This window comes from Parus major, chromosome 1A (assembly GCF_001522545.3).
Source record: "Parus major isolate Abel chromosome 1A, Parus_major1.1, whole genome shotgun sequence".
NCBI classification, from domain to species: Eukaryota; Metazoa; Chordata; class Aves; order Passeriformes; family Paridae; genus Parus; species Parus major.
The window spans coordinates 3,452,250-3,468,276 of NC_031773.1; the positions used below are offsets into that span (position 1 = coordinate 3,452,250).

A 16,027-nucleotide genomic window follows, 5' to 3' on the forward strand; every position below is an offset into this window, starting at 1 on the left:
ATGTTCCTGTTATTGGTCAGAGTTAGGTGAATTATTTGTGTTAGGTGGTGGATTAGTGAATCCACTGGGGTGGATCAGCAGTCCTTGGATGACTCCACACCTGCTGAGGTAAGAAGCAGACAGCTGCATTCCTTGGTGAAGTGGAAATGAGCTGCTAAGTCACCTTTGCAGCCCTTAAGGCCATGCTGCTGTTTCGTTTTTACCTTTGTCTTGAATCATTCCGGTACAGAGCAGCCTCCTGTCCTCAGGAGATCAGGATGCAATAAAAAATAACAGTAGGAGCACCCTCTGATCTCCCTGCTGGGTGTAGAAGTGCTGAATCCCCAGGCAAGTCCATGCCTAGGGTGGGTTAAGAAGCAGGTTGTCTTTCCCAGGGTCTGTGCATCAGCCTGCTGAGCCAAAAGCTGTCCAGTGCACGGAGTGCAGAACAAGGAGCCACAGGCCATTGTTGTGCTGGTGAATGTCCCTGCAAGGGGACAGGTATCTGGGAGAGATCTCAAACTTGCTGCTGCTCTTTGGGCAAGCTGAAATGACAGAGGGAAGTCAGAGAGCCGATTCACAAAGGGTGTTGTGGCTGTTGGTTCTGTCCCTCCATGGGGGACAGAGCACAGCTGACAACACAGAGCAGAAGGGAAAGAGTTCAGATGCAGGAAGGATACAACGGATGTGTTTGTTTTCCTGTTTGGTTTGTACTCAGAGCACTGATGGGTGGTGACAATGTGGGGGTTTCTGGGAGAATTGGTTTGTTTTGGGGTATGGGGCAAAAAGGTTCACTAGACCCAATGTGTGTGCCAAAGGCAGCCAGGCATCCTAATCTACTGGGAGAGGCTTTTAGGAGGATCAAAGCCTCTCTGGCACCAGCCTGTGGCTGCCAGCTGCCTCTAACACTGCTCCCATCTCCTCACAGACCACCCATTAAGCTGTTGCCTGCCAGGGAGCAGAGATTCCTCTCTCCAAAATCCTCCGAAGGCTCTGCTGGGTGTGCTTCCACATAACCTTTCTGTCTGCCTCTTCCTGCCCTCCCTGCATGCAGCTCCTGCTGGTTTGGCTTTCTCTGCTTGCTCTCCTCATCCCTGCACCCTCAGCCTCCCAGTCCTTCCCTCTCCTCTTCTTTGCTTCCTTCTCTGTCATGGCTTGAGCAATGAAGAATTTGGGGAATGAGGTGATCCTACCTTGGGCACTACCAGGACACTTCTGCTTTTTAGCTGTAGCTTTGCAATGAGGCAGATGTTTTGGTGCGTTGCTAACAAATGACAGAATAAGGACAAATGTACCTGTAAACCTGTTTTGCACTTTTTGGGAAGCAGATCCCCACGGAGCTGGGGCTTGGTTGGACACCAGCTCTTACCAAATCCCAGTATGTGCTGCTGGTTTTTGTGGCCAGAGGTTTTTATTGGGGTGGATAAATGTGCCTTTGCAGATTGCTGGTGTTGTCTCCCCTTGCCACATCTCAACAGAATTGTGCTGAAAAGTGGGGAAAAGTGAAGCAAAGCTCCCAGCCTGCTGCCATCTGACCACATTGAGCATTGGCATCTGTCAGTGCCAACTGCACAGGTTCCCCTGTACGGATGGAATTCCAAATTCCAGCCAGATTATGCTGGGAACAAGTGTTGCCAGGAGTTATCTTTGTCTTCAAGTAGTAAGAGGAAGTGCTGCAGCTTTCCTGAGCCGGAGGCAGTAGCTCAGTTTTGCAGACCTGAGATATTCTGGTGAGCCAGGGGAGGTGATAACCAGCTGGCAGGGTGCTCACAGAGGGCTGAGGCCAGCACATGTAATAGATACAGAACCATTATTGTTAACAACACAAATATGCTTTTCCTTATTTCTTGGTGAGTACCCCATTGGAAACATTCATATTTAATTAGCATTGATTCTTCTTGAGTGAATTGCTTTAAAAACTGAGGCAATGGAGCCCTTTCTGTTGCTCAGACAGTATCACATAACCAGTCCTTCACTTCATCAGCACAATGAAGTAATTCTGTTCAGGGCTGAGAAGTTATGCTGCTTGTAGTGAAAATGGTGACTTGACATTTTCAAACTGTTTCTGGCACCTCTGTGGGTAAGGTTTGGCAGGGAGCACATTGCAGATTAAATCTTTAATGATTTATTTGCCTTTATTTTATAGAAGAGTGTGCAGGTACTGACTGGTCCTTTAGAGAGGAGGGTCAATATCAAGCATGAGGCAACTTTTCTACAAGGCTTTCTCTTCCTGTCCTCTGTCCCAGATTTAATATTCTGTTTTTCCAGGTGACCCTCCACAAGCTGCTGCTTGGATTGGCCAGTGTATCCTCTACTTGCTGATAATGGTTTTTGAGAAGACTGTGATTAGCCTTGTCCTGATTATCCCTGGTTGGACAAAGGTAAGCAGTATTTCTCCAGCTGTATCTGTTGTGGTTTATTTTTGTCAGCTCTGCCTGATTCACGATTCCCATTATTGAAGGCCTTTAATCCTCACACTTGTTGACATCACTTTGTAGTCATTAGCTATTACTTAAATTTTGGGAAATATGACTTTCATAATGATTTGGCTTTTGGTGCATTCTCTTGCTAGTCAAAAGCTAATGGAATAAGATGATGCTTTAATTTTCTTTCCCATTCTTGGAAAGCTAAAATGGGCTGGGCTGGCAGCTGAGCTCCCTTCAGTTCTGCCAGAGGATTTCTATGTTATTCAGTCAAGTCAGTCCATGTTGGTGTTTTGTGATCCTGTGTTTAAAACAGGGGGATTCTTACAGATTAATTTGGAAAGAGCTGTACAAGCAGTGTTGTTATCTTTTCTAGCTCAGCTGCTTCTGCATGCCAGCAATGTTAATTGTGCTGATCAGAAGTTTATCTTTAAAAAAATAAAAATAACAGTCTATGGGGCTTTTAGCCACATACCTGTTGGCAGGTGGGTGTGATGGGTATAAAATCCTAATTCTGAGAGTCAGTTTGGAGTCCACTTTCACCAGGCTCTGAGGTACCAGGCACTGTATGTAACTTGACTGAGAGTTATCTTCAGCAGTCTGGGAGCACTTATCTCTTCAAGGGTTGTCCTTCAAACCCAGTAGTCCACAGTGCTCACACTTGGATGTGAACTTATTCAGCAGCACAAATCCAGGTCCAGAGATGCTGCTGGATTCCTCTCCATGATTATTGTTTGTGGCTGGTGTCCTTGTTCTACAGATGAGCTCCAGGGAGCCAAGGGAAGTCCCACTAGTTGTTGTCATGCACTGAAAGACTCACAGTACTTGTTTCTGTACAAGATCATGTGTTTGGCAGCTGGGCTAAGGGAATAAATATCCTGTGTAATCTTTAAAGAGCTGTGTTGAAGCACAGGCTGCAGAGCTCTGGCTGCTCACGTACGAAGACAACCAGTTTTCATCAAAGGTCTTGCAACAGAGCTGTCCAAATAATGCTTCTAAATGTTTTCTCCTCTGCAGCTTCAGCAGATCCTCCTGGGTTACATCCCAAGCCCTCAGCTGGAGCTTGTACTGGTGATGTTTGTTGTGCCTTTCATAGTCAATGTAAGTGGTGCTTCTGCAAGTGCTGGGTGGGATGGTTTGGAAATTACAGTACACCCTCATGGGAGTGTGCACAGGGACTGGCTGGGGGCAGCCTTGAAGTGGCTGGGACAGGATGGAGGGGTGTGTTAAGAAATCTGTCACAAATCTGTTGCTGCCACAGACTCTGTTCCAAATTCACAACCTTTTCTCTGAGCTGCCTCTTCACCTCTGGCTGACTCTTCACCTCTTAGAATAAAGCTGGGTCTTGTTAGGTGAGAGCTCATCTCAGCAGCAAGCAGTGGGTGTGGGGATGCCCAAAACCCTTTAATGTCCTATAGGATGGCTTTTGACTTGACAATCCAGCCATTTGACTGGATGTCAGATTATGTTACAGTAAGACAAGGTGCTTAAGTCTACCCAGAATTGTTCTCAAAACTAATTTGACAAAACCTCTTGAAAGCTCAGCGTTTTCCTGGTTCCCCTCGTTCTGGGTAATCCTTGAGCTGCTGCTCAGTTCCTGCTGAGGTGGAAAGTGGGAATAAGGTGTTAACACTCAGATGCTCCCTGGACAGGTAGGGAGTTGAACTCACTTTCAGTTCATCCTATGCACATTTCAATGGATGCAGCACTAGCAAAGTTGGATTGATCTGCCTCTCTGCACCATCCCATCTGCCTCTTTGCACATTAGAAAGCAAATTCTGGTCCTCAGAGAACTGACCAGGGACTGGTTCAGGCAAATGAACTTTGGATGGAGCTTGGTTCAGTGGTTATGTTCTGGTAGAAACTTGGCCTATTGAGATCTAACTTAATCTGGGTCTTCAACAGCTATGGAAACAATAGGACATGTGTAAGAAGGGACTTAAGGAATTTGACTCATCCAATCCCCATGGACACAATTGATACAGGGCTGATTTAGATACGAGGTTGATCAAGGCTGGATATCTGGAGAACCCAAGAGGAGAAGAAGTATCTGTGATTGAATGACTCTGTATTTTGGTCTCTGCAACCTGTTGATGTAACTTCTTTCTCCTCAAGGCCATTATGTTCTGGGTTGTGGACAGCTTGATCATGAGGAAATACAAGCAGAAGGATACCCTAGACATCAATGGATCCACAGAAACTCCTCGGGCCAGGAGGACTGAGGAATCTCAGGTAAGACCAGGGATGCAAGCCTGTGGGATGGTCTGTGTGTTTTACCACAGCCCTGTAACAGAACATCACATTGCCTGAACCTGGGGTGGTGCTTCATGGGTGATCACCCTGAGAAGTCAAACTCAGTCTAACCATGAGCAGTGTCACAGCCCAGGAGGTGTTGCTGAAATACTGCCCTGAATGAAGACAGTATCTTGGGGGATGAGCTGGCTTCTGCACTGATCTGTGTGTGAAGGCTAAAACTGTCACTCTGAGCTTTGCTGTATTTAATTGTAATTAATTTTGGCTAGGAAGTGCTTACTTTCCTCTCAGTAATTGTTAGCATCCCTTTTAGAGGACAAGGCTTAGCTGGGAATCCTATTTTTGTCTGCATTTGGTATTTTTTTCAACCAGATTATTGTCTCTTAGCTGGTTGAGGCTGTTGTGTTTTGTGTAGCCTGAGCCTGACAGTTACAAGTTATGGTAGGGGAGGAAATGCTGCAGTTCCAGCAGACTTTGTTCTTCTTAATCATGTGTGGTTTGTTGGGTAGGTGGTGTCTACTTCTTACTGACCATTGGGCACAGTCCACAGTTTTGGTCCCTGGGAGGAATTCCCTTCCTTCTCCTGGCACCCAGGCCTGGTTTCAGTGTGTTCTTGTGTGACTGCTGATATCCTGCAGCTCACTGGAGAGACTTAACAAGATAAGATAATTTCTGGCAATCACAGCCTGGCTCCTGGAGGAGCTTCTGCTGAGGAATTTAGATGAACAGAAATAGCTCCTGCTCTCTGAGAGTCCTTTCATAAGGAACAGCTCAGCTCTTGTGCTGATAGATGGGATGGCCCATCACTGGTGGCACTGCAGCACACACAGAGGTGGTGATGTTTTAACAGTGTGTGCTTGGCAGTCTGCACAGCAGCCAAGGCTTCTGTGTCCCAGGGGTGCAATGGGGAAGTGGCCACAGCTCAGGCAATGTCAGAGGAATCAATCCTGGCCCTGCCTCTGGATGAACAGTTCTGGTGAGGTCACTGGTGGTAAAGCTCAGCCCTGCTCACTGGATGTGTTCCTGAAGGCCCAAGGTCAGTCAGAATTACCAGCTCAGAATTAGAGCTAAGGAGGTGACATCTCTATTTGAGACAAGGACCTCCTTCACAGCTTTTGGAGCCAAACCTTGCAGCAGGCAGGCTGCCATGGATGGGCAGATGGTGTCACAGGTATTGCTCCTCCATGGAGATGGAACTGCTCCTCTTTCTTGTTCCACTGGCACTCCAGTGGAAGTGTTTTGTGACTTCTAGCTCAGTTTTGGATACCTGAAGGAACAACACCTGCTAATTTCTAGATGCCAAGAAAGCCACTTCTGGCAGGTCAGTAGTTTCAAGTAGCGGAAATAATTCCCACCCTCTGCCACGTTCTGTTGGAGGTTTCTCTCATCTTCCAAGTACCTGACTGGTTTTCCCTGAAGACTTCAGCAAAAATTCAGCAATGTGCAGGTCATGTGTTCATCCTGAAACCCTCTGATCCATCACTGCAGTGGAGCTACCAAGGGGACTGGTTTCTCCTTGGAGCAGTCTGCAGGGATTGCCTCCTTTATGCACAGACATGTTCCTGTGCCTCTGGCCTGACAAATATTTTGGGCAGGGAAGGAAGCTTTTGAAGAAACACAGAAGTGGGTAACATGTTTTCCTGCTCTTTCTTGGCACTGGGCCTTGAGGAATAGCCTTAAGCTCCTGCTTCAGGTGTCAGCTTCTTAAGCTGTGAACTAAAGATCATGTTGACTGGCTGAGCCCTACAGCTGGATTGACTGGAATTTAGGCTCAAAAGCAGAAAATGAGCATTTTCTGGGCTTGTTGCTGCTAATAACCTGTTCATGTGGGGGAATTTCTTGTTTTCCTGCTGCCCATTGGAGGAGGAAGGGGGGCTGAGGTGTGTAGGGCAGAGCTAATGTGTCCCACAGGTTTATCAGGGTTCATCAGGGCTGTCTCACTGCAGGCGCCACCAGCTCCCCATCTCACTGCCGACTTGAATTTCAACCCTCTGCCTATCTCACCAATGGAGTGTCATTATTTTCACATGAACCAGCAGTTTGTGTTTGGAAAAGGAGGGGGAGAGATAGGAAGCAGAATGGAAAGAGTGGGCTGGAGTTAACCTGTTAAAAGCCCACGGTCTCTGCTTTCTCTGGGGGCAGCAGAAAACCTCAGCTCTGTCCTTGGCTTGGTAGAGCAGCTGGGCAGCAGGAAACCCAACAACAGCAATCCTGTTTCTGGTGTCACTTACTGACTGTGGCTGCAGCTTCATGAGGGCTTTAAAGCTCCTTTGGTGAACCAGAGGATGAGCTCTTGCTGCTTCTTCTACACTGAATCCCAGAAAGGGACAAACTCCCTTCATGGTTGGAAGAATCTCACCCTTCTTTCCTTCCATGTCAGTTTTAAGCTTTGTGTTGTTTCAGTCTCCTGCCCTGCCTTGTAAATTTTCATGGAGTAATTTTTTTTCCCCTCTTGTGGGATAGAAAAGGATCTCTTGAATGCCAGTTTGCATCCAGTGCTGTTCAGATTGGGGAAATTAATTCATCTGCAAGGCCCTTATTTTTGCTTTGTGTGTGTCCTGCCCTTGACCCGAGGCTCTTTTCCCTTGCCCTTGTAACTCCCAATGAACTTTAGATCTTATCAGTGATTTCTTTGTTTCCTCCACGCAGGAAAACAAGCCAGTTTTAATAATGTTTTATTTGATCTTTTTTCAGTTGTTGTTTTTTTTCCCCAGGGAGGTGGATGAGTTTCTGTTCCTTTCCTGAAGGCTTACATTTTAGAGACAACCCTTAAAGCAAAAGTCCAGTAACATTGGTACTTGTGAGAAAAAATAAGAGTGAAAGTAGAGGCTACTTTGAGGCTGGAAGGAAAGTTAATTTACTGCATGAGGGCCTGCCTTTGATCAGGATGGAGTTCAGCACCTGTCCTAATTCCCTTCATAAGGAACTCTGTGTTTTGGCATTCGTTAGATGAAGATGTTGATAAACACCAATACAGTGCTGCTTACTTTTAAAGTGTTGAAACACTAAGTCCAACAGCAAGTTGGATTTGCCTGTTGCTTTGCTGAGAAACAATTTTTTTTTTTTTTTTTTTTAATTGTCTCAAACTTGTGGTAAACTCAGGTGCCAGGTCCTTACAGGGAAGATGAGTGAAGGTGGGCATAGAGGTGGCTCTGGAAGGAAGCTGTCCCACTTCACAGTCCTCCTGACTCATGACAAATCATGCTGTGGAATGTGTGAGGTGTTTGAGGACTGCTGAGACAGCAGCACGTTGTCCCAGGACTGGAAAACCACGTCCCATTCCCACCTGTGCCACCAGCCTGCTGTGATCCTGACCTGGATGCATCTGCAGGGAAAGAAGAGCCTTGTCCAACTTGTTCTGAAAACTCCCAAATTGGAGTTGGGCTTGAAAATGATACCTGAGGATGTGTCCTGTGGCTGTCATGGCAATGAGGTGCTCTCTCATGGTGCTGCTTCCTGGGGAATTGTGGAAAGGTTACTGGGGGACTGTTGGCTCCTGTGGCTTCCTACAAGTGTGTGATGGGCAGGCAGCAGCCTGGATGGGTCTGGGTGCACAACACTGTCACCATCCCTGCTTGGCTGCAAGGGGATTTGAGTTGTCAGATGAAACCCAGACAAATCACCAGTTAACAGACCCCACAACCAGTTTGTTGCTGCTCATCAGAGCTCACTGAGTTCACAGTGCTGCCTATGAGTAATTACCCACACATTTCTTCAGCTTCAGCAGCATCACAATACCAATGTGATAAACAGAGGAAATCTTCACGTGAGAGAGATGGAAACTTTCCAGTGTGTGTCCTGAACCAGAAAAAAAAATAATAATGAATTCCTTGAGACCAATGAGGGGGACAACAAGAAAGTTTAATCCAGTCTGCTGCTGTCCTTTGGGTGTCTGACTGTGAAGGGAACAGCACTGGATGGAGGGGCTGGGGTGTGTGTGAGGGTGGGGAGGAGGAAATCTTCCCCTGCGGCTCTTCTGCTCCTTTGAAGTCACTGACTCACTGGAGTTCTGTTTTTCCTGTTTAATGTTTTTGTTGCTGTGGTGACAGGCCCTGTGGTGAGTCCTAACAAGTGAAAGGCACGTGAATCCATAACTGTGAGTGGAAATAGACAGAGACAGGAGTAATTCCCCTGCTCCTGGTTTTGCACCAGGGATCCTGGGCTCTGGGAATGTTCTGTGTGTGAGCACTGGGCTGAAAGTCCATCAACCATCCCTTGATTTAGACCTCTGCTGAGTCAGGCACAGGGAGACTTCATAGTGACAGTGCAGCTTCTCTTGCCCAAATGTGGGTGTTTGAGGAGATGGGGGTAGGGGAGGGTTGAGCAAACAGCCTGGTGTGGAGCACAACTGATGAGGAGCAGCTGAGGGAACTGGGGATGCAGGAGAAAAGGAGGCTCAATGGTGACCTTATTCCTCTCTACAACTCCCTGAAAGGAGGTTGTAGCCAGGTGGGATCAGTCTTTTCTCTCTGGTGGCAAGAACAGAACAAGAGGGAATGACCCCAAGTTGTACCAGAGGAGGTTTATACTGTATATTAGGGAAAAATTCTTTACTGAAAGGGTGGTCAGGCACTGGCACAGGCTGCCCAGAGAAATGGTAGAATCACCATCCCTAGAAGTGTTCAAAAACCATGTAGATGTGGTGTTCAGGGACATTTAGGTTTAAACTTGGCAGTGCTGGGTTAATGGTTTAACTCAGCCTAAGAGGTCTTTTCCAGCCTTGAGGATTCTAAGATTCTAATCTGTCCAGCCATGAATATTACCCATGCACACTGCTGGCTGCCTGGCACTGGGTTCCAGCTCTTCTGCAGTCAGTGCAGCCATCTCCTGGATAGAATCCAGCCTTTTTCCTCTTTCAGAGGATGTGGCTGGACAATGCCCACATATGGCTCTGTCTGCATCTTTCAAATGCTCCAGGTTGATGGCAGCCCATGGTGGGCTCAGGTATAGAGTTAACTACTGAGGGTGTAGGGTTCCTGGGGGGAAAGGGCAACCTTTGGGTCCTGCAGAAAAAAAAAAAAAAAAAGTGCTATTTTACCTCAGACAGCAGTGAGAGGTGTCAGTGCTCTCCTTTGGCTCCCACAATTCGGACTGAGCCAGGAGCTGCTGTGCCAGGCAGAAGCAGAAATGAGGTGCTGCCAGGCTGGAACACCACTCCTGAGCTGGCTGGCTGTGGCTGAAGCTGAACCTGTAGCTCTGCTTGCCCTTCTGGCTGAGCTGCAGAGGTGACAAGCATCTGGGGGCCTGGGAAAAGGTCCACATGTGGTACAACTGTTCACAAAACATGTGGCCTCATTTTTGTACATCTCCACTGAGGCTTCAGCCAGGCCTCAACATCCACGTGTGAGTCCTGTCCCATGGGGAACAGAGCCTTGGGCTGCCCATTCTGCTCTCAAGGAAGAGCTGGGACACCAGAAGGTCACGGTGTCTGTGCCCAAATCCATTTGGCTGTTGCTGGGGAGATGGTCTAGATCACCTTGAGGCCTTACCCATCTGCCAGAGAGGATTGGATCTGGCAGCAGCCCCCTCTAGGAATGCTTGACTTGTTCAGCAAGCAGGACTGAGAAGATCTGAGACCTTTGACTCCAGTATCATCTGTCTGTCCTCCTCTCTAGGTACTGCTCTCTCCAGACATGGATTATGATCAGTCTGAAAGTGACCAGGATATTTCAGGACTGCAGGGAACCAGCCAGAAGATGAAGCAGCCCAGCTATCAAGTGGTCATCTGACATCAGTGGGACAAGGGAGATGGAGGAAGGAGAAGCACTGTGATCCTTGAGCTGGCCAAGGAAGGGCAGGGTGGGGGAATACTGGGTGACTTTTGTGGATCTACAGAGATCTTTTTGCCTGCCTCATCTTAGACCTATCCTGCAGTTGTCTTGGGGATGGTATCTGTGCATCTTGTACAGGCTTGAGCAGTATCTGCTTTACCTGTCTGCCCCACACACAGGCACGTTGAGGTTGGGGATACAGGGATGTACTTCCCTGGCTGGACAAACTTGAGTGTGACTTTTTTTTTTTCTTTTTTCAGGGCTAGAGACTAAAATGAAAAGATTGTCTGTTTTTTTAATAGAAAAAAAAAAGGCTCTATTCTGTAGTACCTGAGCTGTGACACTTTTATATGCACAATGCTCAAAAGAATTGGTTTGCAATATGTATTTAAATGTCTTGAATTGGGAAGCTTGTTCCAGTGGATCTGATTCTTTTTACTGTTTTATAAGGAATCCAATAAATATTTGACCTAAAATTGCTCCATAGATTAAATGCCTTCATGTGCTCAATGTTCTGCACAACCCTAACACTGTGAAAGGGAGGAAGGGGAGCTGTTTAAATCTTTCCTGACCAGGGAAGGTTGTGCTTCTGCAGCAGGGCTGTTCTGGTAAACCTGAAGAGCTTGAGCCACAGAACTTGGGTTCTGTGGTTGAGTTGTAAGAGCTGCTTCAGTGCAAAGCCCTGATGCTGCAGCATCAGCCTATGCTGGGCTCCAGGGCAGACTCAGAGATGGATCCCAGTCACCACCTTGGAAGGGAATGTTTACTGGAAGTTGACAACTCGCCTTTGTTTAAAACAAACAACTGAAACGTCTGCGGGATCTGATTCAAGCTGGATCTGAAAGCCCCAGAAGCTAGCCCTGTTTTGGGGGCAAGGAAGGACCTGGAAAAGACCCCGGGGCACCCAAGGACTGGTGCTTTTTGCTCCAAGTGTGAAGTGCAGGGTTTTTCCCTGTTTGCTTTTCCTCTTAGCAAACTGTATTTGTCTATAAACACAAAAATGCAAAACACTTTGCAGCTGTCCTGGGGAGAGAGGGAGCACAGAGCCAGCTGCACCACCCCACTCCCAGGCTGGATGCAGAGACACAGCTGTGGAGAGACCCATCCAGAGTCCAAATGGGGGGATAGTCCTCGGAGCAGGGATCTAGGATCCACTGGACTGGTATCTCTAGCCAGGCTCTGATTCTTGGAAGACAACTCCCCTTAAGTGATGGATGGGAATGATCTTTTATTTTCCTTTTTCCCTTGTATTTTTCCCAAGAAAACAGCCCATATTAAGGAGTTAAAATGAAAGGATTTTGGTTTTTTAACTTGGATGGATTTAGATTTAAAGGCTGAGCTTGGAGCATGTGAAGATATCTGGTGGGGGTTTTTTCAGGGTTTGTTTTGTTGTTTTTCTCCTGACTTCAAAGTGGTTTGAAGCCTTAGATGCAAATCAAAGTCTCGGATGCCCCTCAGTGAACTAGACACGCTTGGCTACACTTGCAGCTGTGCAGCTTTAAACTGTTTTTCTGGAAATTAAGTCCTTTTTTGTTTTTCTTCCTTAATGAAGGGTCAAAATCCTACTTCTGCTGGCACATCAAAAGGCTTTTGGAACACATGGCACACAGCGCTCTGAATGGATTATTTATATTGCTCACTGCAGTGGGTTTCACAACACAACTTCTGCTTGTCTGGGGAGTTCTGCACTAGTAAGGGTTGGAGTAAGTCCTGGGCTGTGTAAGGTTTTGACTGGAAATAGATTAAGACAGCTCCCCTATTAAAAATTGCTTAAAAAAAGTTTTGAGGAATACTGATGTTTTGGAGTTTTGTTCTTCCTATGGGGCTGCACAGTGCAATCCTGCAGTGGGTGAAGACTGCAAATTTGGCCAAAGCAATGTCCTAAACTGGCATGTGAGTGACATGACCTTCATTTCAGCCCTTAGTTGTGGCTGGCTGAGAAGGTTCACAAGCAGCAATAGCAGGACAAGTACGATGTGGGGGAAGGTTCTCCCTCAATCCTTGTGTAGCCAGTGCTGTTTCAGCAGCCCTGATCCCTTTCCTTCTCTGGAATGGTGCTGTGCAATTGTTTCCATTGCACTCCAGAGTGATTGCTCAGCCTCATTCCTGAGCTGAGCACTGTGCACTCATAGGCACATCCCTGTGAATCCAAGTGCTCTGTGACACTCTTGGGGATGAGAACAAATGCCTTTTCACTGCAATAACTGCATAGGGGTCTGGTAGCTCTCTGGGATAGCATGAAGGGCTGTGAGGACCAAGCCTGAACACATACCCCCTCATGAGAGAGGGAAGTGTTGTGATGCCCACTTCAGAGCTGAAAAAAATTGAAATTTACAGTCCATGACCTGCCTTTGCTTTTGGGGCAGCAGGAGCACAAGCTGTTTTCCCATGTCCTAGTCTACTATATTTAAAGTCTGTGGTTAAACTCTCATTTCAATGTGGGAGTAGAACCCTAGGGTCTGTCCTTGCCTCCTAACAAACACATAGAGAATGAAGAACATCAGTGACCTTTAACTTTCCACTGAAATTAGTTTGGTTCCCAACTTACTGTTTACTTGTGAGTGGTTCTTTCAATCATCTGGTAATGCAGGCCTGTCCAGCAGCATAAAACACACACAACCTTAGCTTCAAAGCTTGTTTTATCTTTGCCAAATGAAAGCTCCACTGCAGTGTTCACTGTAAAATATTTATTGTGAAATGGATAACTGGAGCCTTAAGGAGACCTTGAGTATATTGCTCCAGGTGCTTCATATTGCTGAGAAGTTGGACTTGAACATTGCTATCTTCAGGCCCTGAAAGAAATGTGTTTCCTTGGCTGGAGGAGGAGAAAGAGGAGCAATGATGCACCCAAGTTACTAGCAGTAGGTGTGTGTTTATATATATTATATACATGTCTATATACACAGGAGATGGGGGGAGAGCCTAAGCTCTTCTCTCCCCTTAGCAATACACGTGGACAGCACAATGTGGGAGGAGAGGGGAGGTTTCAGTAAGGACAGTATGGAAACACCTGCCAAACCCTGGGCTGTCCAGAAATCCACTGCCACTTTTCCTGTTTGCTCAGGTTGTTCAGACGTGGGCTGTGGGTGATCTTCCTACTGTCTTCTTGGGCAGAGAAATCAGCTTCACAGCTGTTCTTCCTCATCTTTTTCTGGCCCACAAGCAAACTGCTGAGCATTAAACCTCTGTTCTTATTCCACATTCAGGACTGTGCTGAAGGTCGTGCCTTTAGCTCTCCCTTGCAGGAGAGCTATTTCTCAAGATAGCAAGGCCCAAAGCAGTAGTTTCTTCTTTATGTTCTGTTCCAAAGTACGAGCCTTGGCATGTGTTTTGTGCTAACTGAGCTCTCTGTAAGGATCTTCCAGAGTGCAGTTAAATCTTGCTGGTTGCTTTTGGCTGTTTCCCCCTTCCAGGCAGCACATGGAGTGAGTAAAGAAACCATGCTTGCCACCTGCTCTGCTGTCACGGTGTTTGCAGCACTAATGAGCTGATCAAGCAACTGGAAAATCACCACCCTACCCCCAGCAGCTGGAACTCCAACAGTAACAATATGATTTAATTGTTAAATATGAAAAAAATCAGTCAAGACTGAACCTATTTCTGGAGGTCTCTGGCAACTGTTTTCTCCAAACACATGGATATCATTTAATTCCTGGAGATGCTTCCACACCCAGCCTCCCTCTTTTTCAATTATGGAAAGGCAGAGTGTTCATGAGCTCAGTTTGGCCTTGCCATGTAAATGTCTTTGTGGTTGTCAAGTCCCCTTTGGAGAGGCTCTCTGCTAAAACTCCCCTGTGGCTGATCTATAGCATTGCTCAGTGATGCCTCACTCTAAAATACACCACAGCCCTGTAGTTTTGGGTTTGGAGCACCACCTGCAGTGGGGGTGGCTGGCAGACCCTTCTGTAACCTCCTGCTGCCAAATTCCTGCTGCGCACAAATTCCTGCAGCGTAAGGAAGGAGAAGAAGCCAGGGGAAATCGGGATGAAAATTTTTTGACAATTTGGAATAAATAAAGACTTCCTCCCTGATTACAAAAGCAGCTAGAAACGTCTAGTCAAAATTCAAGAGGCTGCTTTGTAGGCTCACAAGCTGTTGTGGGTTCTGGTTTGTCATCCCTTAGGAAATTTTAATCTTTGCTGAGTAGAAGGGGTGTGATGCTCAAGGACGGGGCAGGTCTGTTGGAAGCTCACAGTGGAACTTCGTTCCTTTCTGAGGGAGTCAAGACTCAAGAAATCACTAACCCTGCAATGTCATTTAAATTGAATTATGTTGAATTAAGTGCTCCATGGAATGGGAGCCTGCACCACTCCTGTTGCTGCTGAGGATCAGAGGTGTTTTTTAAGCACACAGCCTGTGCACCAATTAACCCCATCAAGGTTTTCACCACTGTTTTAAGGGCTTGTAGTAGATTCAGGGAACATCATGTTTAGTGGCAAATCCAGACCTCATCTCACTAACCAAGAAAACAATACCCTCCCGTGGCCTGCTGATTTAAGGTTTTGATTTTGTCTGATGCTAATGGGTCACTGAAGAGGAATAGCCACCTCTCCTCTCTCTTTCTGTCTTTCTCTCCTTTCCCCATGTACCAAGGTTGGAGCAGGTGCTCCAAGTCACTTCTTTGCAAAGCCTATCATCTCAACAGGCACTGTGCTGAATGATCTACATTTTGTGGGGTGACTCACCAGCCCCAGGGGGTATTCCACAGATCCCTGCATGGGTTTATTTAAAGCCAGCACCATCTGCACTGTTCACTGGCTTATTTCTCCCTCCCTTTCCACTGGGAGAGCACCAATCATGACTTCAACCGTGTCCTTTCCCCCAGCCTTCTTTTTCTTCAGGAATTTGATGAACGTTCATTTAGCATGAAAAAGAGACAGCTGATTTCCAAGGACAAAATCCTTGGTTTCTTTGGCACCAAAACATAAGGAAATATTCATAAATTGCCTTAAGGCTTCAGAAGGGACCTGCTGTCACACGTGCTGCCGCAATGCATGGCTGTGACTGGTCTTAAAGGCTGTTAATTGTCCCAAAGCTGGTCCCTGTGTCAAAAGGATGAGAAGCCAAATAGTCCTTATAGCTCCCATCGATCAGTTTGTCTGCGTTGTTCTTGGCAAACCAGCAGTCAACTTCCTGCTGGCCATTGTAGATCCTCCTCTGCTTCCACACAACAGGAACGAGCCGCTCCTTCACCTTCAGGGTGTTTGTAGGGTTTGCCTTCAACACCTCAGTTTGGTTCTGCCCAACCTCCTGATGACTTGCATTTAGGGATTCCTGAAGAAGCTTAACTTCGTGGTTCAAGAACTGACCTGCAAGGCAAGATAAAATAAGAGTCCATGACTGGCTGATCTGTGCCTGTTTATAAATTGTTGTGGTTTGGTGGTTTGTTTGTTTGGGGTTTTGTTGGTAGGATGAATTTGAGGATTCTCAGCTTATGGATCTGTAAAGCACTTCTCTACAAGAGCAGCATGAATGTCATTCCTATGATTTATTTCTAAATCCCACAAACATAGAGGTTAGAATAAAACCCTATATTTTTTTTTTCCCATGGGTCATTGAAGAGGTTTTTCAGCTGCCAGTAGTAAGTTCCCTTCTGTGGAA

General features: G+C 46.6%; 2 protein-coding genes across 4 annotated transcripts in view; one reads left to right on the forward strand and one right to left on the reverse strand.

Moving 5' to 3' along the window:
• Positions 1–10,912, forward strand: part of LOC107205129 (store-operated calcium entry regulator STIMATE-like) — a 34,732-nt gene extending 23,820 nt beyond the window's left edge. For all 3 annotated transcript variants that reach the window (XM_033514512.1, XM_015629348.1, XM_033514513.1), the window contains exons 5-8: positions 2,248–2,360; positions 3,420–3,503; positions 4,518–4,634; positions 10,271–10,912. In XM_033514512.1, coding sequence (XP_033370403.1) covers positions 2,248–2,360; positions 3,420–3,503; positions 4,518–4,634; positions 10,271–10,384 — 428 coding nt within the window. In that variant the 3' untranslated portion in view covers positions 10,385–10,912. The remainder of the gene's footprint in view (positions 1–2,247; positions 2,361–3,419; positions 3,504–4,517; positions 4,635–10,270) is intronic.
• Positions 10,913–13,047: 2,135 nt separating this feature from the next.
• Positions 13,048–16,027, reverse strand: part of ITIH5 (inter-alpha-trypsin inhibitor heavy chain 5) — a 40,649-nt gene continuing 37,669 nt past the window's right edge. Inside the window, exon 14 of the mRNA XM_015629438.3 lies at positions 13,048–15,735. Within this exon, the coding sequence (XP_015484924.1) occupies positions 15,437–15,735 (299 nt within the window). The 3' untranslated portion in view covers positions 13,048–15,436. The remainder of the gene's footprint in view (positions 15,736–16,027) is intronic.